The sequence below is a fragment of the Chenopodium quinoa genome, unplaced genomic scaffold, assembly GCF_001683475.1.
Source record: "Chenopodium quinoa cultivar QQ74 unplaced genomic scaffold, ASM168347v1, whole genome shotgun sequence".
In the NCBI taxonomy this organism is placed as follows: Eukaryota; Viridiplantae; Streptophyta; class Magnoliopsida; order Caryophyllales; family Amaranthaceae; genus Chenopodium; species Chenopodium quinoa.
The window spans coordinates 1910942-1933916 of NW_018744702.1; the positions used below are offsets into that span (position 1 = coordinate 1910942).

Sequence of the window (22975 nt, forward strand, 5' to 3'; positions counted from 1 at the left end):
CAGGGGCGGAATTAGGGGGTGGCTGGGGTAGGCCATGGCCACCCCCTTGATGATGTTTAAAATTTAATTTTGTAAATGTTGTCAAACAAATATTCACAGCTAAGTTGGCTTAATATGAGATTTTTAAGGGATTTCTCACCTGAGATTATGAGTTCGACTCTTGCTACTCTATTTTTTTTTTTTATCATTTTGAGATACATATTTTTATGTTTATAAACATATTTGATCTTGGCCACCCTAATGTAGAATTTCTAGTTCCGCCACTGATTAAACTTCATCAAATTTTTATATTATTTGCTAGATTAGATGTATATGACCCATAAGATTTATAGCTCGGTATATTTTTATCTACTATGCGCCCCACTAGTTGTTTGCTATTAAAATGAACCTCAATTACTTTAAGTTAAAATGTTTGTAATTGATTTAATATATAATTAGGTAATATCCTGTTATTATTATTGGTTATATCCAAATTTAGTTACCAGATACAAAAATATGAATGGTTTTCGCCACTTATATTAGTATATGTTTGAAAAAGTAAATAATGGAAGCTCATTGTCAAACCATACATATATATATATGGAAAATTTTTCAGAAAGGTCCTTAAGTAGGTCTTTTTATTGTAAAGGTCCTTTAAAAAAAAAGGTGGCACAAAAGGTCTTTTATCACACTTAGGTTGTGGAGAGGGTCCTTTGGACGGATTCCGACCATTGAATTTTTTTTCTGGCCAAAACAAGTCATGGCCAAAACAAAATGCAGATATAGTAGAATATACTTTTGTGGTTTAACTTTCGTATTGATCTACTTTGAATTGAACTCAATCTCTAGCTATTAAACTTACTTAGATCAATTCTTTGTTACTTTAAATTCAGATGAATGTAATCAATAAAAATTGTAGGTAATAACCTATTATATTATTGGTTATATCCGAATTTATTATATACTTAATTTTGTTATTTGATTTTTTGTATTGATTTTGTCGACATATCCTATGATTTTGTAAAATTATTGATTTTTTATCACGCCTAGAATCATGGTAATGTTTATCTTTAATAATGCAACTAGTATGTAGCCTGGGTGTTGCAACGGGTTGCTACTTTAATTATTCTTTGTGATTATATGTATTTGATATTTATATATATTTTTTTAATTAGACCTTGTGATAATCAATTAATACATCTATTTTCATGTTATAACATAGTGGATAATTGGCTTAGATGGTCAAATAACCATCCTTCTTATAAGAGGTTGGGTGTTTGAATCCCCTTATCATCATCTTTTCATATGAAGCAATATTGGATGACGTGGCATAATGATTCAAGTTCATTGAGTAGTGATGATGTGGCATAATGAGAGATTGAATAGGTGACGTGGCGTGGTCTACGTGGCATATAGACGTTCTTAGTAATGCCTTTTAATATATTAGTATAGATAAACATGGAATGTTTGATAAATAATCGTGTATAACAAATTTAAAAAGAGGATAAAATTTGGTAAATAGAATATTAATAGAGTCTTAGGATAATAACTGATTTACTTTCCCTCAAATTTTAGTTTTTCCTGAGATTTTTTTTACTTTTTCACGCAATTTGGTAATATTAACAAAAGCTTAGGATAATAACTTACATACTTTCCCTCAAAAAATGATAAAATTTGGAAAAATACCATAATTTAATCAAGGTTTATGATTTTAAATCTATGTTTTTTAAGGAAATACTTTAATTTTTTTTTTCTAAAATAAGATCAGATTCGTTCAAAATTTTTCTTAACATGCTTATCGTAAAATAAAATCAAAATGTTGGTTTCCTGGCCTCCACGTCAAAAAAATCATAAAGTTGGAATTTTTACAATATTCAAATAACATATGGTCATTCGTCAAACACAATAAACTTTATTTTTTAGGTAATGACAAAAGTACACATAAGCTAATTCCTGAGCTATAAACAGATCAAAAAATTTACACTTGTGTTGTACGGATTAAACAAGGTCTATGAGAAGAAATTTTTTTAAGAAAAAATGTATCTTCTTCCTCTGATCGATTTGCTCATTACATATCTTTGTACCTTAAAATTGCGTCTTCTTCCTCTGACCGATTTGCTCATTACATATCTTTGTACCTTAAAATTGCGTCTTCTTCCTCTAATCGATTTGCTCATTATATATGTTTGGACAATAATTTTTTGTTTTTTGGTTTGTGTAATTTGAAATTCAAACCAGCTTTCTACAAGGTAAAAAAATCTTATATTTAAAACAACCAATCAAAATTGAAATTTAGATTAGCAATGGAAGGAGTTTGATTTAAGATCTATTGAAGAATATTGCCTATATAATGGCTATTGATTGCTTATTTTTAGGAAATATTGTTACTAAATGATACATAAGTTATCCATATAAATTATTGTCCAAATCTTTTCAAATATTCTATTATGATATCTAACGTACTGTTTAGGAAATAAATCAATGATATACAATATATAGTGTTTTTATCAATTATTTTTTTTTGACACATAAAATATAAAATTTAAATTAAAAATAAAACTAAACTAATTAAAAAACGATACTCGTAGAGTCGTAGTACCTAACCATTGGGTAAAATACTAGATACAAAGAAATCACATTTAACATGTAACATTATCTTGACAAATAGAAAAAAGAATATTTTTGATTCTCATTAATATAGCTAGATTACGTGTATATACAAAACAGAAGCATGATATGTCCTAATTATAAGGAATACAACTGGCCATAGTAGCATGAGTTTAGCCTAAATATAAGGGGTTAAATATTAGCTTTCCTTATTTATAAATACAAAAAAAATACTTACTATATTTAACAATTATACATTGTATTCTTTCAAAAAAAACAAAAAAAAAAAAGAAAAAAAGAAAAAAAAAAAAGAGTTTGCCACGTAATTGCTCTATTTCCACTTTTTTTTTCATTTGGTTATTATATAGGATTCGTCCGATATTAGGATATGAGATTACTTATATATTTAGAATTGGTCTCAATCTCCTTAATTATTATAAAGGTATAATGATAAACAAAGACGGTTCATTATTTTAATTAAGAATAATCATCTAATTTGACAATTAGGTTGCCATTAGAATAGCTCTAAAGGTGGTTTGATTGAGAGTTAGGGCGTGTTATCTTCAACTTATTTTCAGTCCAGTTTAGTTCAGTTCAGCTCCAATTAGTTCAAATCAGTTTAATTCAGTTCAGTTCCTAATTTCCTTGTCTCATAAAATATTTAGTTCAGTTCAGTTTAGTTCAGCTCAGTTTAGTAAATGAGAACATACCCTTAATTTAAATTTAAGGAATATGCATACAGAAATCAAACCACAATAGCAAATATATAAGTGATCATTCATATCAAACTTGGTATATATACATTGTGACTTAGCTAGTGAATGAGGATTGAGGATCACGATCCTATTCGCTATCAATTAAGAAAAATATTATGATATCAATGCATGCGCAGTATGAACTAATAATTAGCAATGTCCAAAATAACGTATGGTCGTATACAAAATAAACAATAATAGTGTGTTTTATAGGTAATGTCCTATTAGAATTTTGGTTAATGCCTTATATGCAAACATAATTGAAAGCTATATCTTCTTTTTTTCGGATCAAACAAGTATTCCAAAACAAAAATCATTGTCTTCTCTAATTTGCCTCACAACCCAGATTTCGAAAAATTGTTAATTTTATTTTATTTTATTTTTGCATACATATAATGACTGATTTTGCATTCTTTGTTTGCAATTATCCAATTAAAATATATTATTTTAGGATTAAAAACAATCCCAGATTCACACATTAATCCAAATTTCGAATGAACTCAAACTTCACATATAATATGTAGATCGATGCATATTTTCAATTTTCATTGATGTGCAAGTGTATTTACAGGACAAAGATTACCATAATGGTGGTTTATTTCATCCATGGATGAAGAACCTTGAGGATCTTTGAAGAACGGTGAAGAACACTGAAGAACAATTATTTGATTTAATTAATTTTACATTTTTGATTTAATTAATAATTGATTTTAATTAAATAATTTTGAAACTTAAAAAAGAATTTTTGGAAAATCAAAAATTATTTTTGGAAAAATGAAAAAGAATTAAAAATGAAAAATTCTAAAAATAAGGTTTGACCAAGATTTTAAGAAAAAACATAAATCAGCCAATAATAATTATGTATAGTCATGGTAATGAAATATTATATATCATGATTGATATTATCGTATCTTCTATTTATGTGAGGATATATTTAGCAAATTAAATATTATCTTGAGCTATTTAGTTAATATCTTATTATTCTAGGATATCTTTTGATTCTAGAGGAGATGATTATAAACATTATATATTCATATTGACATTAATTAGAAGGATGAGCTATTCGATTCTATTTTCCTCTCTCATTTATCACGTGGTCATAGTGAGAGTGACCATACTAGAATTTTTATTCTTTTTTTTTTTTTTTAATTATGTTATTCACTTTTTTGAATTGCTTCATAGAATGTCAAACTATCTTGTGATGGTAACTAATAGTCTAATACTTTGTATAAAATTTTACACACAAGTATTCAATGCTATAGAACTAATAAAGTAATAATTAAGTAAGAGAAGATGGATAATAAATTAAACTTTTAATTGTTGATTGAAGTTGATTTCGACCCAAATTATTATTACCCAATATCAAATAATAGTTTGTTTTTGTTTTTTTGGTGTTTAGTGAGCCACAAGGACGGGCAATGAGAGTGGATTCCAAGATCTTTTGAAACCGAAAGTGAAGCTCTAACCACTTGAACTATACTCCACTCTCAATACCAAATACTAGTTAATTAGTCAAACAAATGTGCAATACAAAAATAGTGTAACATTAAAATAACAAATGAGAAGCAAAGAGAAAATGAGCTACAATTTATTGCTTGGATATCCAGACAATAGAATTGTCTAGAATATATCTCAATCAAAATGATTTTAACTACTACAATGTCTACAAAAGTAAAAAGTAAATATATTCTGGATATCAAAACCAAAAAATGCAAATTACAAATGTAATAACTGAGTGTAAATATAGTCTAAGATAGTGGTATAGATCAAATGGCCGATAATCACCTCACCTAATAACAAGAATAATGTGTTGGGTATAAATGGGATTTTTGTTAAAGAATGTAATTGTAAAGAATTTGGTTCCAGACATCAGGAACTCCAGGCAAACACCAATGACTGCAATCCATTGAAAAGAGCCCATAAATAGAAGGGTGTGCATCTTTTCTTAGCAATGATAGCTGTGTAACATCAAGCAATGTCACCGGCGTCTTGATCTTGCTTAGAGCTCGCTTCACCACTGTCACGGCTTCAGGCATCGGTCCGGGGTAGTTGTACCCTATCACTGGCTGTGTTTGTCTTAAACAGTTTATAGCCCCTGGCTCATTCCAGTCACTCCCACTGGTTTTCATAAAGTTCATTTTCCAACATTCATGGTCAGTTAAGAATGTAATCAGGAAAACTATAAAATGAATATACCAAGTATGTAGTATATTTCAATTGTGTACGACCTATACGAAATCAACCGACAATCTTTTAAGCTTATATACGTGTTCTACACTTTTTACATTTAGGAAAATACATACAGAGCATTGTTTTCTTCACCTAAATATTATGAATTGATTTTTGTTGATTTATCTAGTGCTAGGTTATAATTAAATACACATAAACTTATCAAAGTAATGATTTAGAGAGGGTTGATAGAAATGCTTACTTGTAATGAGAGGGAGAAATTCCTTGAAAGAAGACTTTAGTTTTTGAAGGGTTGATGTTGGTGTCTAACCAATGACCCCATGTACCAAGTGCTCTTTCAAAGGCAACCATGCGATTCATGTCTTTAAGCGTTACATTTCCGATTCGGATAAAGTCCCATCTACACAACCCAAACATTTCTCACATAAGAAAAAGAGTCCATACTTAAAAATGCCATAAAACTCGTATCCTTGATTCATCTAATTAGCAGTGAATGTTGCCTTGGAAAAATCGTTAGAACTTAAAATATAACGTAAGAAGTTAGGATCAAGGGGAGAGACTAACGGTTGTGTGGGTCCACGACGACCCCACCAATGCCAAGTGTTGAAGATGAGCATATCCATGCCTCTCCATAATCTACCTCCAGTAATAGAATCCAAGTCTAGAACTCTTCCAAATCTTCTCCTTACAACATCTACCAAATACACACTTCGGTCTATCATCACTCTAACTCCATAATCCTGTATCAATATTAAAAATTATACAACTACAATCTAAACAAACATTAACATCTTTGTATAGGAAATAACACCTATGATACAAGAATAATTTTATTAAATCAAACCACCTTTATTTGCTTAGCAAAAAATAAACAAAATCTGTTGTAAATGTGTTATAAAAGTAATTGAATTCTCAATGCATGCGTATTGAATTGGAAATAAGTGACTTACCGTAAAAGTGAATGTAGAAATCATATCTTGTCGTGTGAGAGTATATCTAGCTGTAGGTACACCCGAGACTAATAGGCATGAAAGAGATTGCCATTGATTTAGACTTAGTGAATCTCCCACAAACATTATGCTTTTCCCTCTAAATCTCTGTAAGAAATCTCGAGCATTGAATCTGAAACATAAAATAATTTAACACAAACTTGATTAGCTTAAAGTTCCATTGGTTAATTTTAATGCAAACATTAGCTCGTTATAATAATTCATGTCTATTTAAATGCTAAAGCTAGATAATAAAATGATACGCTTCACATCAAAGAATCTTATTAAGATTTACTACTTATATATCTTTCACACTTTTTCATGCCAGGTAATGAAACTAGGCCGAGGATGAGTGAGCCTTACAAGCCAATGCGGTCTTGGCCAAATTTAAACTATACATTGAGGATAGAGGACACGTAACACAATATCTCTTTCTCAAAGTGTCCCTAATAGAACTTGATTCTGTTTTCGTAACCTAAAAATAAGTCATAGTTAGAGAAGAAGCTTTAACTACTAGATTAAAGCAAGCTTGGTAATGCTGTGCTTATAAAATGCTTATTTGTGACTTTTTAACCATTGACATTTTTTTCCAAAGGCCTGAGGCCCCCTTCTAATCCGTAAATTTTAAGAGCATGCCGCAACAAAAGGATGGTCCCCACCAAAATGGAAACCGAGCGTTTCGTGGTTCAAAAATGCCTACATTTTCTCTTTCGCTTGTAGTATGGGGAAGAAGTGGACTCTATGATGCAATTTCATATTGACATAGATAGAAATAGAATTAATAATACGAGTAACGGAGTAATGCATAAATCTTATATTCACTTATTCTTACACGTGATAAGTAAGTTTGGTTACACCGTGCATCATACTATACAAACAAGATTCTGAAAACTCCAAGCAATACAAAGACACTACTCCATATATTATAAATCAAATTAAGATAAAGATAACAAAAACCTTTTTTTTTAAATCGACCTAACACTATGGTCGTATGGATTTAATGTATGACACATAAAAGATTGAGAAGATTATAGTGTTACATAAAAGTACAAAAAAAAAAAAAAAAAAAAAAAAAAAAAAAAAAAAAAAAAAAAAGAGGCGAATGAAATGGGAGACACGAAATAAGACATAGAAACACGGTTCCCAGTGTGTCGCCCGTGAAAATGTAGCTCACATCTATGTTGGGGCGTCGGTGGACTAAATTACATAAAAGAATCTCTGTCCTATCCACTCTTATATCGTATGATATGGTCCATTACCCAATGTGCCAGTTAACATCAACAACGTGTGGTTCATGTAATTTTCTAACCTTGTTAAACTTTTTATCTGTCGGTGGATATCATATGTTCTACTAATTTAATCAACTCTAAAGTGTACTTCCAATAACTCGGGCTGAATTGACATATATAAACGGTTAATCATAAATAATTGTATGTAGTAAATTAGTAATTCAATAACTTGACATGAAGAAGAAAAATAACGAAATTTCACCCCAAGCACCCTCATTCTCACTCTTTTATTTGGCAAAATTTAAACCTCATAATTTAAGGATTTATGATAATAACTTTACCGAGTAAGTTAACCTTGACAATACGGAGTATATGCTAAATATATATTGGCCATATTATCCTTAATTTATATTTTATCGACAATAACAAGATTTCATATATTAATGGTTTTCTTATATATAGATTATAAGTATGAACTACAAACAAATTTTTTTTATTAAACATATACGGAGTAAATAGTATATATAGAGGGAGTAACTATCAACTAACATTAATAAAGGTATACCTTTAATTGTAGGAACACAAAATTAATTCTACAAAGTACATGTTAGATGAACGGAATTCTGAATGCAAACAATGCATGGAGAAAACTGATTGGCATATTCTATGGCTAAATGGTAGGGAAAAATATTAAAAATGTATAGGAGTAATCACTAACTGTACACCTTTCATCCTGCTTCGAATGTGTTATCCGCCAAATTCTACATAACCTTGATTGAGAGTCCTTAACGTAACTATATCTATGAATTTTTTTAAGTGTACATGCATAACACACGTCGATACATATATATAACACGCATTGCACATTTGCACACACCACTCTACATGTTCGTGCAACAATTTGATGGGTGTTATGTGTTTAGTTATCTCAATTTGGAGTAGCTTGTAAGTATTGGCATCAATATCAGTCTTCTTGTCTTTGAGCTTTTCATTTCTATTTATATCCTCCTCTTATTTTAGAGATGATCAATATGGGCCCAACCATTGGCTTGGCCTGGCCTAACCCAACCCGATGTTAGGCGGGCTATGGATATAAATATTCAACCTTCACATAATCACGTCTAACTTACCAGTTACTTCTCATTCTTATTTAAAATTCAATTTGAATAGCTTATTTATGTGAAGTAAATAAGTTCTTAATGTCACTTTATAATACTCTTGAAATTATAAAGACAATTGACTTTTTTTTGTACTCCGTAATCAATAAATATATTAAGATTTTAGGGTTTTTTTTTTTTTTTTTTTTTGAAAACTCGTGATATTAGTACTAAAAAAAACACTTTAAATTAAAATCAGAAATTTTATTGTTATAATATAACCTAACAAATAATAAAAGAGTAAAAATGACAAGATTGGGTTGCATGTTCAAATAATGATTAAAATCTTTTTTTTAAAAAAAAGTCACTGTAATAAAGAGTAAGCTGCAGAGTATAGTAGGAATTAAAAATGGCAAGTAAACAGGTGTGATCTAATTGATTTGTCACGTATAAATTGTTGCTACTTGTCATAATGCTAGCTGCTCCTATATTCTATTTCATTTTTACCGTAAAAGAATATTATCAGGAACACTTCGCTCTCAAGGGTAAACAAAAAAAATTAAAAAAATCACAATTATTAGTTCATTGTTAGGCCCTGTTCTCTTCACCTTAAAAAAATAATATTAAGTAAAAATAATTTCAGTTCAGTAAAAATAAGTTCAGTTCAGTAAAATTAATTTCAGTTTAGTAAAAATAATTTCAGTTCAGTAAAAATAAGTTCAGTTAAGTAAAATTCAGTTTTCTTTAAGAAGAATCATAATAGAAAATCAGTAAAAATAATTTCAGTTCAATAAAAATAATTTCAGTTCAGTAAAATTAAGTTCAGTTCAGTTTAGTAAAAATAATTTCAGTTCAGCAAAATTAAGGTGAATCAAACAGGGCCTTAAGGAGCTCATTAATGTGGCTAATCATAAGTACTACATAAATTATTTTTTTTATGTATTTAGGTCAATATTGTTATTAAGGTTATGACTTACGATAAGCCAAACAGAATTACATTCGATTGATTTATTTGTCTCATACAATTTCACTTTCAAAACATGATTAAATCGGTTGACTCGAATCTATATTGACTCAAACAAGTCATACTCATCACCTCAATACTATCCAAAGCCCATCCAAATACAACAATTTTTTAACACCTCTACTTATAACGCATTATGGTTAGAACTCGTTCCAAAGTTAGGGGCGAAAAAAAGACTTGTAGAAAACGATATTGATGGTTAAAATCATTCATTGGGGTCTATTCTTGTTGGGTCTTGCTTGTTGTAAATTGTAAGCCATAATGGCTGAATGAATAAATTGTCATTTGCCAGTCTTTTTCTCAATTGGGGGGTACCAACACAACACAGCACAACAATGCTGGTATTAACTGTCTATTGGTGTGCCCACTTCAATTTTATTTAATTCTCGTCAAATTAAAATCACTTTTTTCATTTCATTAAACCATATTATAGTATCATCTTAGCCCATAAATCATCATTCAATAAATTCTATGTCACTTTGTACTAATATTAAAATTAAATAATTTGATTAAAACATATTACCAACTTAGCATATAAATCATCATTTAATAAATTCTATGTCACTTTGTACTAATATTAAAATTAAATAATTTGATTAAAACATCTTACCAACTTAGCATATAAATCATCATTTAATAAATTCTATGTCACTTTGTACTAATATTAAAAACTAAATAATTTTATTAAAACATACTACTATATATTATCAACTTAGCCAATCAATCATCATTTAATAAATTCTATGTCACTTGGTACTAATATTAAAAATTAAGCAATTTTAATAAAACATATTGTCAACTTAGCCCATAAATCATCATTTAATAAATTCTATGTCACTTGATACTAATATTAAAAATTAAATAATTTTAGCTGTAAAGTTTTACTTCTTTTTTAATAGGTGCAACCGACAAAAAGCCCGTGCTATATTCACCCAATCGCCGCACTCTAATTTACCAAAAGTGATCAATTGTTAAAATTAAATTAATAAAATAACAAATATTCCTCAATTTTGATGCGTAATTTTCCCTTCATCATAAGATGTTGAATCCTAAAAACACCACGACATAGATTTGCCTTCATTAACCCCAATAAAAAATTTCAATCTCCAATGCCAATCTTATTGGCATACGTGTTCTTAAGAGTGCACGTTAATTGCTTTGTCACTTTGCACAATTATCGTCTTTCGAGTTTATATTATCTGACCACTTAACTAATTCTTTATTCTACTCCATACATTATTTATCGCTTAATAACACTCCACATTAATAGTTTTAGTTTAGTATAGTATACTAATCTTTCCTAAAAACCAAAAAACCATTACCACTAATTGTTAAATGTATTCCCATTTTAGTAACCCAATTGGGAAAAAATGGTTTATGTTGGTATGATATATTGATATATATAAGTTCACATGATTAATAAAGTTGATAATTACACTTACACCCACCAACTTTATATTCCAACAAATTAAAGTACTTTCCCCACTATTTACTTTCTTGTACATTAGCTAGATCAAGAAAGAATTTCAAAAACTAGCAAAATGAACCTTTCAACAATGAAACAAAGTTCAACCTAACTTTGGCTTTCCAACAATATTCAGATTAATTTTGGAATACTATCCAAATCTACACCACTCTGTATGTTCTTTTCACCTGAATTTTTCGCTGAAACCATTTTTTACTATACGAAAGCAAGTATTAACAAGAAATTGCATCAATAAAACCAAAAAAATTAGAAAAATTACCTGGCTAAATTGCAAGAAAGAGGCTTCCAACCATAATGAAGATAAAGTTGATCTCTTCTACCATTTTTGAGGCAATTGAATTCCTTCTGAATAAAAGGGCAAGCAGAGAAATTGTAAAGAGGAAAAGAGAAATCAGCCACCCATCTTCCTTTGAAATAATCACATCTATTTCTATTAATATTGTTGCTATTATTATTATTATTGTTACTAATAATAGTATTTCTTTTACTAGTATTGTGTTTACTACTATTTCTTCTGCTGCTACTTCCTCCTTCTGCTATCATGATTCCACCAATCAAGAGGAGAGAGATTATGCATTTCGTCCATAATCCCATTTCTTTCTCTCTCAACAACTAGAGAGAGAAAGAGTGTTTTTTTTTTCTCTCTATTTTTGCTCCTATTATATTTGAGTTTGTTATCTTTAATTTGATGTGGGTGTATTTTACATATATAGTGTGCTTAGGTTCGGAAGTTTGGTTTTTAAATTGTGTGTTTATTTTTTTATTGTAGAAATTGAATAAGGTAAGTGTGTGTGACAGTGTTTGTGTTCTGTTTGTGTTGGTGTGGACTGTGGCCTTTTTACATTGTGGCCAACATATGTTTAGTCTTGTTGTTTAATCGTATAAGATTAATTTAACTATTATTTTAGTATAAGTTATTGTAAGTCTAAGGGTCTATTCTCTTCATCTTAATTTCATTTCAGTTCAACTCCAATAAGTTCATTTTAGTTATAAGTATTCAATAAGTAATGCTATCAAAACTTATCACTTTAGTTATTTGATGCGGTTCCAAGGCATCAATATTGTTATTATAATTATTTTTATTGTTATTTTTAGTTTATTATTAGATGACCGAATTTATTAGGATATTTTTGTTAGTTTAATTCAGTTAGTATAAGATAAGCTTAACTTTAAAGATCATATTTGCAAAATATTATCTTTACAAGTTAGAGTTAGTTTCCTAGTTAGATTAGAATTTGTTTTACCGATTTTTAGGCTAATTATTTAGCTAGTAAATACGTGATGGTGTTTAACGAAAAGTATGATTGATTGATTTGAAATTTATAAAGTTTTACGTAAGCTTGTGCTTGTGTATTCTTGGCCTAGTTTAGGTTTTAAGCTCGTGTTGCTTAGCGTTTTTTGACCGAGACTCAAGATTCCAAACCTTTCAACTGCGATTGAAGGTTATATCCATCAAAATTCATATCATTATTTACATTAAAATCAAGGGTATCGGGTTTAAAGTTACTCTCAATTTATAAGAATGGAACGTACTTCGAAATGGTTGAATGAAAAAATCTGGACTCGGATATGAAAAATGATAAGAGCCTTTTTAAAAGAAAGATTACAGGGCCTATTCTGATTGACTGAACTAAATTGAGCTGACCTGAACTGAACTGGACTTTTGGAACTGAACTTAACTTAACTAAACTGAATATTTTATGAGAGAAGAAAACTATGAACTGAACTGAACTAAACTAAAATTATTGGAACTGAATTGAACATAAGCTGAAGAGAACAAGTCCTAAGAGCATGCACAATTCAAGGCAAATTTGTCAAAAAAAAAACCCCTTTAAATACACCATTTTGTGTAAAAAAACATTTTAAAAGCTTTATCGTTAAAAAACAAAAAAAAAAATCGAAGTTAAAATTTTTTTGTTCAAAGAAACCTAGTATCTATCACTAATTAACTTAACTAACCTCTAATCTCTTCTATTTACTCTCTAACCCTCCCTTAACTATTTAATAATTAAATTAATTTATAAATAATAATAATAATAAATAAATAAATAGATAAATAAATAAATAAATAAAAAACACACCATTCTTACCACCAGCCACCCTCCTTCCTTTCCCCCCTCCCCTGGCGACAACCCCTTCCCCCAACTTAGTCGCGCGCCTTAAGCATTCCACCTCCGGCTAACCCCCTTCCAAAACCCTAAACCTAATAGCCCACCTTAAGCTTATCAAAACCTAAAGCAAAAAAGGAGAAAATCAGCAACGAATTCCACAAATTAAGCAAATAAACCTCGTCAATGTCGGTTTCCGATCTTTAACGACATGTTTTCCAGCGTCTATTGATGACTTAGTTTCCTCGCTCATTTTATCTTTTTCAAAATTGAATGACTATAAATGGTTGAATGTTGATGGTGGTTGATCTAAAGAAGGAGGGAAAAGTGAAGTAGAAGAGGGAGGAAGAAAACACAACCCTCGTCAAGGTTTGTGGGCGGTGGTATTTCAAGAATTCCGGTCAAGTAGGTGTGGCTGGGGTGGTTTTCGCGGCTGAGGTGGTGGATAGGAAGGTTGCTAGGGTTAGGGTTTTGAGAGGGGATCGATCGTAGGTGGGGTCAAGCTGTTTGGAGGTGGTTTTCATTGTTGAGGTGGTAAGGGGAAAAGGGAAAGGGGGTTGGCGGCGGTAGAGTTGGGTTATCGGTGGTGGGAACAGCTCCCATGGGAAGTGGAGAGAAAGGAAGGTGGCTACGTTGGTAGTTAGTGTGGTAGTGGTTTTTTTTTAATTTATAAATTAATTATTAAATAGTTAAATGAGAGTTAGAGAGTAATTAGCAGATATTAGAGGTTAATTAAGTTAATTAGTCATACTAGGTTTTGTTAAACAAAAATTTTTTTAACTTCGGGTTATTTTACGATAAAACTTTTAAAAGGTTATTTTTTCACAAAATGGAGCATTTAAAAGGTTTTTTTCCCCTTTTTTTACAAATTTGTCCACAATTCAATTTACACATTTATCACTTTACTTTGATTTAACATGACACAATATTGCAATTCAATAACAACAGTTATTTCTGAAATTAACAATACAAGGAACACATCTATCTATAACTAATACTAAAGTAGAAACCGCTGCATCATTAATTTATCCACATTGTACACATGTCAGCTTATCCTTTAATTTTTTCCCGCCTAAACTTTTATTCTCTTTCACATTTTTTTATGGAAAAACTAAATATCAACTACAAAATACCTTTTTTTTTTTTTTGAGAAAAATCAGGGGAAGCAAATATAATTCATGAGATGACAAATTGTCCATAAGTACATAAGGAGTTGTGCCACTTGGACAACAGTTAGCCCAAAGTTGTTCTACACTATATGGAATAATACGAGCTGTGCGCTACAAAATTCCCTTCCCGCTTAACATGAGACCATGAAATATAATACTATACATTAAACTGTTCACAATTTTTTTAATAAGATCCGTTTGCCAGAACTGAGGGGTCTTTCTGTGGAAACCTTCACGAACCTTTTGGCTACCATTTACCTACCCAATGAAACATTAGTGTTTTAATATTGTTTTCTATAGCTCTTTTTTTTCATTATATCCGTGTATCACACGAGAGCTAATCTAGTAAGAATATGAAAACATATATATATATATATATATATATATATATATATATAAACATTAAAAACACATAAAACTAATACTGTACTTCCTCCCCCCCCCCCTTTTTTAGTCCATCACTTTCTAAAAATAGAAACCTCAAATTTAATGAATCACCTTCAGTTATAGTTAATAAAATCTCTATCTCTCCACTTATTTATTTCTTTCCATCTCTGTCATCTCCAAAATTTGTTTAAGAATCCGCAATTTTGAAAGTGATGAATCCAAAAAATGGAGAGATTGTTTTATACACTCGGGTGTACCGTATACCCATAAGTATTTGTTCTTATTTTGATGATTGTTTTTCATTTGATCATTAAATGAAGAACATAAACTAAACTTAGGTTAGTTGGGTCACTTGGGTGTACGTACACCCAGATGTACATAACAAATTCCATAAAAATGGAGGAAGTATATAATGATAGAGTATAAAAAACTTATTCATGGGTCTTAACCATTAGCTTAACTTTTTGGTTGAGATTGTCCACGTACTAACATGGTATCGGAGCCAGCATGACACAAAGGTCATAGGATCGAATCTTATCCGTCCACCCCTCACTTTCAAGTGAAATATTAAGTGCATGGTATGAGGTAGACCCATGCTGCATCCACGCTTTAAAGCCTAAAATGCTCTCGTGTAAGGGGACGTGATAGAGTATAAAAACATATTCTTGGGTCTCAATCATTAGCTTAAGGTTGAGATGGTCCACTAACATTTAAGTGTTTATTTTAATTATACCATGTTGAGCCCAATAACAACCCACATGTGAGCATTCTCTTGCCCCACACTAATTCACTAAAAAGGGGGAGTGTAGTAGTAATGGAATCCCACATTAAAAGAATTCAAGAGTTACCATCACAATATAAGGCTAAGGGGATACTCCCCTCATTGCCATATGGTTTTGAGGTGGAAACTCCTTGGTCTTGTAAAGTGGTGGACTTGCACTCTCCCGTGACCGGTGCAGCCCAGACCTGTGTTTAACATGGTATCAGAGCCAGACCCACAATCTCACGGTTGGGGCCTTAATGGCTAAACTATATTGGGCCAAAAATTATGCCCAGCTCACATATGATGGGGAGTGTTGAGCACAAGAACAACCCACATGTGAGCATTCTCTTGTCCCACATTAATTCACTAAGAAGGGGGAGTGTAGTGGTAATGGAATCCCACATTGAAAGAATTCAAGAGTTACCACCACAATATAAGGCTAAGGGGCTACTCCCCTTATTTCCATATGGTTTTGAGGTGGAATCTCCTTGGTCTTGTGAAGTGGTGGACTTGCACTCTCCCGTGACGGGTAGGGCCAGACCCGTATTTAACATACAACAATATTATTGAGGGATCACAACTAGTTGTTGAAATTTTCTTATTAAACATGAGTGTAATACATTTGTCTTAGTTAATTAACAAATATAATAATTTAATAAGGTGATCATAGATAAGCCAAAAAGATTATATAAAAAGAAAAAGATACATGTTGCATATAAGAAGCTTAATTAAAATGGAAAGATTTGACAATAAATAAACATTTATTACATAGCTTTACTCGTAAATTATTGGTAAATTTTCAATTTAACACTAAAAAGGAAGTTGTAGGGAATATTTCAAGCATTACTCCAAACTTGAACCCCATTGTAATCATACATTAAAGTACGGTGGCGTCCAAAAGGAAAGAAGATAGAGAAAAAGAGTCGCCAACAAGTTTTAGGAACTTGTAAATCGTTCACGAGGTGAAGGGTACACCCCTTAACGATCCAGGACATCGTCAACTCCAATAGGTCTGGAACCATGACTGGTAGTTCGGGGATGAAGGTACAAATCCAACCTAAAAGAGATTGAACCTGCCCTAATAATAGGCCTCTACTTTATTCTGATCGTATTCATGTGCGCTTTCTTACTAACATGCAATCAATAGATTTACCCTAAACCTGTTTATCTATGTTGGTTGAATATTAATGCACAAATAAATCTATTATTGGCGATCACTTTAATTATAATCATATTACCCTAAACAAGATTATTAATCATCTTATTAAGCGTGATTACAGGTACAAATTCCCTTTAAACATACATAAAAGGCGTGATCAAGCAATAACAATAAATATATATCAAGCAACATAATAATAATCATAATTAAAATAATCATAATCATAATAATAATAATAATAATCATGTTAAAGCATAATAATAGCAAGATCCTAGGCATGATACTAACAAGATTTATAAAAACCCTAGCTTGTCACTAAGCAATAAAAACCAAAGCTTAACCCTAACATGATACTAACATGATATTAGGAAAGACAATAAAAGGCATCATAGAAATCACAATTGTCATATTTGATATTAGAAATTATATTTATTACCCTAAACATGATACTAGGAAGATCAAAACATCCTAACATGACATTAGGAATCATAATAACAATCTAAACATTATTTCTAAATCATAATATCAATAAATCAATTAAAGCAGTTACTTGGATGTCTCGTATCTCTTTCTAATAACAAAATACACACATTAGTAACTTCAAGGACAATAATAAAATTAAAGAATTAAATTAAATAATTGAAAGAGATATTTGGGACCAAACCCTCATAAATTAAAACCTTTCACGTCTAGGGCAAAGGCAACTTCGAACTTGTCTAGGTGTGTCTAGATCTTGTGAATGCGGAATTTCGTATGCAAAAGGCTAGTTTAGAAAAGAGAGAGAGAGAGAGAGAGAGAGTACTCAAGAATTTCTTGATGAGAGTTTGTGAGAAGAGAGAATTAAAGAATTGATGATAGAAATTTTTTATGATTGAAAACAAAGGTTTTAGCAGGCTATTTATAGAGAAAATCAGTCGGATATGATAAAAAAAGAATCATAGTTTCGAAAAGAATAAAACACGACCGCAGCGCCAAACACGCGTGTGTCGCCAGACACTGGAGTACAGTGCCAAAATGCCAAGTCTGTCGCCAGACGCTGGAAATAAATTTCCACGCGTTTTCTTACTTTGATAAAATTTAGCCGTACGAGAGGGCAAAATCGTATTTTCCTTAAAAACACTTCTTTTATTCTAATTAAAACTCTGAAAAGTCAACTAAAGTCAATTTATCAATGCTAATTAAATTAGGATTCAAAAGAATCTTCTAAAAGAATCTAGAAGACTATAATCAATTCTAATTTAGGAATGATAAATCAATATTAGGCCCTCCTCTAGATCATTGGGCCGCATATAAATATCAAGCCGGACCCAGTTTAGTAATTTGGCCATAACTTCCTCATTATTCATCGGAATTGGGCTTATAATATATCGTTGGAAAGCTCTTTTCGAACCCAACCCAACTACACTATTATTGGACCCTTTCCATGGACCAAACCAAACTGGATTGGGAGTTTTCTTAAAATAGATTTTCAAAAACAGAGAGAAAGAAAAGAAATAAAAACTAGCCGCAACACTAGACTTTCCACACTTTCACTTCATTCGATTATGATTCGACGTGAAAGGTACTCATCACTGGGTTTGGTTTTGGGGAGACACAAATGGGTGTCTACAGAAGTATATTAAAGGACTGCATATAACTTACCCTTAAAAAATAAAAATAAAAAATACCCAGGGCTACTTCATATATAAGCCAAAAAAATAATAAATAAATTAAAATAATAATGAAGGTGTTATAAAATTAAAGAGAAAGAGGAGAAATTAAGGAGAATTGATCAGTCTATATTATTCCATAGAGTGGGGATATATATATATATATATATATATATATATATATATATATTTACAAACAATATAGCTAGGGTTTGCTTAGATAACAATATACCCTAGTTCTTGAACATTCCAAAATGATAAAGGAGGATAATGGATATCCATACAATATTTCATAACAGTCCCCCTTGGATGTCCATTATCGAAGACTGTGCCTCAATAAAACATTATTACGAAAAATTATGTGGGAAAAAACATAGTGAAGGAAAAAGAGTACATCATTCTTCGTAATACGCTCGAGATGCTGCCTCATCAAAAACCTTACCAGGAAAACCCAATTAGGGACAAAACCATGGTCAAGGGAAAAAGAGTGCAACACATATTTTCTCCCCCTGATGAATACATAACTTGAGATCTTCTAGTGCCGCAACGATGAATCCAATATGTTTGGATATCTTCTCATATGTAGTAAGTAAAGTATCATTCGTTGATCTTTGACTCTCCTAAGCTGAAGTTGCATCTTCAATTATTCAAGTTTTCACGTGAACATGTGAAGTGTCTTCATTTCACCATACATGTGTTTATCTCTAATATCATTATTTCAAATCTATGTTTAATAGTTGATTTAATCATTAAACTTATGCGATTATGACTTCTTCTGGAAGTCGTTTATAATTAATATTGATGATCATTATTTGATCAAACATTCATTAATACGAGTAATAATTTGATGAAAAAACTTGATATTATTAATATCATTCTTCTCATATGAATTATAATATAACACATGTAATTATATACGCTAATCATGGTTCTTCTAGACCATAAGAAAACATTGTCATGCATAAGTGATCCATTGATATTCTTTAGACGTTTCATAATTAACTACAAGATAATTTTTCTACGAATGCAAATAGTAAATCTCACTAACTCTTATATACTCAAACTTCAGGTTGAGATGTCAGTGATGTAGTCACATAAAATTTTCAAGAGTTTGATAATTGTAATATTAAAAAATGTGTAGGGCTGGTTTTTTAAATACATCGTATATAAGTTCTTCAGGAACTCTTCTTACATGATTAATAACATGTTATTAAATTGACGTTTTCAATAATTTCAATATATTTCAGATCCCTTATTCACTAGTCCATTATATCATGCATATGCATATTATTTATCGGTTCCATTGTGTACCGGTATCATAAAATTCCTATAACGTATATTTCGCATGCTATTTTACTATGATATCAGAATGCATTTCTCATTGGTACCATCATAACTTTTCTTACATAATAGGCAATTTATTATAATAATCCAGATATCTATACCACATATTAAGGGTATTTCTCACACTATGGTATTAACATACTATTATTATACTTTAAAAGTATCAACTGCACTATCTTGGCGTATATCACATATTTCTATTGGAACCGATCATACAAACTACACTTCAGGTGCAGTGATTTCAAGTAAATTGGCAAGATCTATCTTAATGTATGCACATAATATCATTATCACCATAATCAAAATATATCTCTCTATTCCTCTAGATGGTTCATAACGGTATATAAATCAAATCATAGATGTGCAACATATTTTGATACAAAAGTTGGCATGTAACTTTACAAAGTATCATTAGAGGGATCAACTATTTATAGTATTATAATTTTGTCAACTTACTTCAATTCTTCCCCCTAAGTTGGTAAAATATCTCAAATGTTGGGACAATTCTTCACAAACTTAGAATATAATTTCATGTGCATCAAATTTCATCTCGTAGGATAATCATATATATTCAACAAAGTTCTATCTCTTATGGAGAATAATGAAATTTTGTCTCTTCTAGAGATCAAGATTAATAGGGGTAATAAATTGAGCATTTGCTAATTTCTTATTCTATTCCTTATGTGCTGACATACAATAGACCCAATTAAGAGAATTGTTATACAAATATAAACTTTCTTATAATTTCACTAGGTGGTGATCTTCGGGATCACTAGAAAACATTGATAGTAATACTAGTTACTTAAAATTTTCATGTATAACTTGTACGTGGTGAGCTTCTAGTTACCTAATATTTGTCAACATATAATTATTCTAGTGATCTTCTGGTCACCAATTATTCAGAAAAACCAATATATTATCTCTTGAGCTTTTCTTTTTACACAATATATGAAAAATCATAGTCTAAATATAGCTCAATCTCAATGTTATGTCTTGCCATTCAATTTATTTCGTATATTTAACATGAGAGAGCGTCATCACATTATTTCTTTCATATCAAATAACGGGAATTTATTAAACTCGGATGGCCTAATTTAATTATATCCAATCACTTCTCTAGATTTGAACTTTGTTCAGTTTTCCACACTAGTGATCACTTTATTAAACTTATTTCATGCATGGTCATGAATGTGATGTGATATTAGAACACCAACATGTGTTTCTTTATACAATTGGCAAGAAAATCAACTAATATTTTATCCAATAATTAGTTATATATACTCTGCTAGAGATTTGACTATAATCTTGATACATGTTAATTAATCTTGTTGGATATTTCATACTCTTTTGGAGACTTTTATATAATCATGAGACATATTGATTTTCCTAAAAATGATTTTATTCTAGAAATGTAATGGGATTTATCATTTCCTCAAATTTGTCATTGTCAATAGTTGCTCCATTCCTTTTTTCGAACGTTATTATTATTATTATTATTATTGTTATTTTTATTATTATTATGATTATTATTATTATTATTATTATTTATTATTTTTTTAATCTATTGGACTACAACGCTTTCAGCCGTGCTTTAGGTTTCATTAGTAACCGATGTCCTTCTGGGACTATAATTTTAATTGGAGCATTTACAACTAGTAATGATCAATGACATTCATTTATTTACATCCATCTTCAGGATGGTGTCATTTGTAAATATGTAATATTATGTGGTCGCTTTTATTTAATAAATTATTGACATTGATATTAATGCTAATGTATGCACTACTGACCATCAATATATCATACAATTCATGTGCAAGGATTACATATAATAACGAAATAAATAATATCTCCCCCTAATCCTTACATGTGGGGATATGAAATAAACTAAGTCATCCAACAACCTTGAAGTCCCTTGCACTTAAATCATAAATTCTTTTGGTAATGTCATGTATCAAGCAAAGAAAAATATTCTTATAAAACTCTTACTTGTTCCACTTGCCTAATTATATTAATCTTTATGTTGAAAATTTTGTAAACTATGGGCATAATACATTCTTTAAGTAATTTGCTCAAAATAGCATGTTTAATTAATTTCTTGAACTCATAACACTATTCTTTGCTGAAATACTTATGAACTTTTTCATAAGTTATATTACTTATATATGATCAAGAAAACAACATACATATATACTTGTTATTTATTTAATAATCATGAAATTTCTCATTCATTTCCAAAAATGAGGTAATAAATCTCAAATGACATATATTAGAACATATTAGTTTTGTGAACGGAGAATAATCCAGTCAACATACTTTCAAAAACTATTAGACATTTCTAAGTTGTTCTAGAAGGACCCATATAAATTTAAGGAACTTCAGATTCATATGTCCGAGAATTCTATGTTCAATTTACACATCATTCCCATAATCCAAATTCATATAGGCATATAATATCAAATCTAATCTATTTTAATCACACATCAATAACTTTTTCAATATAGAAATCATGTCAGTACATTTCATGATAATATCAACTTATAAGGTTGTTAACATACATGCCATGTCAGCAAAATAAAGAAAAACATACTTAGATATTTCACAGAATTCACTATATCAAGGTCATATATAAACTTATGTAGTGCATATATGGCATGTACACACCAATCATAGTTTTATAACTTCTATGCATTATGCTCTTCATAGTTAAAAGAAACACTATGCATCACAATATGTATATTCATAATATGTATATGACATGTGAATAAGAAAATCATAACTAACATCTTGGATAAATAACATATATTATGTATAAATCACTAAAACAGATTTACTACCCCATATAAATAATCACAAGTATTCAAAAAATAGAGGTTCAAACTTCCTTTTTTTTTTTTTTTTTTTTTTTTTTTTTTTTATTTATCACATGTGGATTACAAAATTACCTTTGTATAACCTTGCTTACTGGTATTTTATTGAACCGAGCTTTTCACTTCTATTATCAAACTAGAGGTATAATAGGTGTTATCTGTATCAAGAA

The 22975-nt window shown here is 30.1% G+C and overlaps 1 protein-coding gene across 1 annotated transcript; it reads right to left on the bottom strand.

Annotated features, from left to right (window-relative positions):
- Positions 1–4911: 4911 nt before the first annotated feature.
- On the bottom strand, positions 4912–12168 carry LOC110702786 (protein trichome birefringence-like 41). The gene is made up of 5 exons (XM_021880533.1): positions 11616–12168; positions 6482–6653; positions 6096–6271; positions 5773–5931; positions 4912–5459 (listed from the first exon to the last, which is right to left on the bottom strand). The coding sequence occupies exons 1-5, from the start codon at positions 11948–11950 to the stop codon at positions 5174–5176; spliced, it is 1128 nt and encodes a 375-aa protein (XP_021736225.1). The 5' UTR covers positions 11951–12168; the 3' UTR covers positions 4912–5173.
- Positions 12169–22975: the final 10807 nt, after the last annotated feature.

Coding starts and splice junctions, on each gene's coding strand:
- LOC110702786 (XM_021880533.1), bottom strand. CDS start 11,950: ATGGGATTATGGACGAAATGCATAATCTCTCTCCTCTTGATTGGTGGA. Junction 6,272..6,481: donor TTTCTACATTCACTTTTACG/GTAAGTCACTTA, acceptor ATATTGATACAG/GATTATGGAGTTAGAGTGAT. Junction 5,460..5,772: donor ATTTCTCCCTCTCATTACAA/GTAAGCATTTCT, acceptor TATGAAAACCAG/TGGGAGTGACTGGAATGAGC.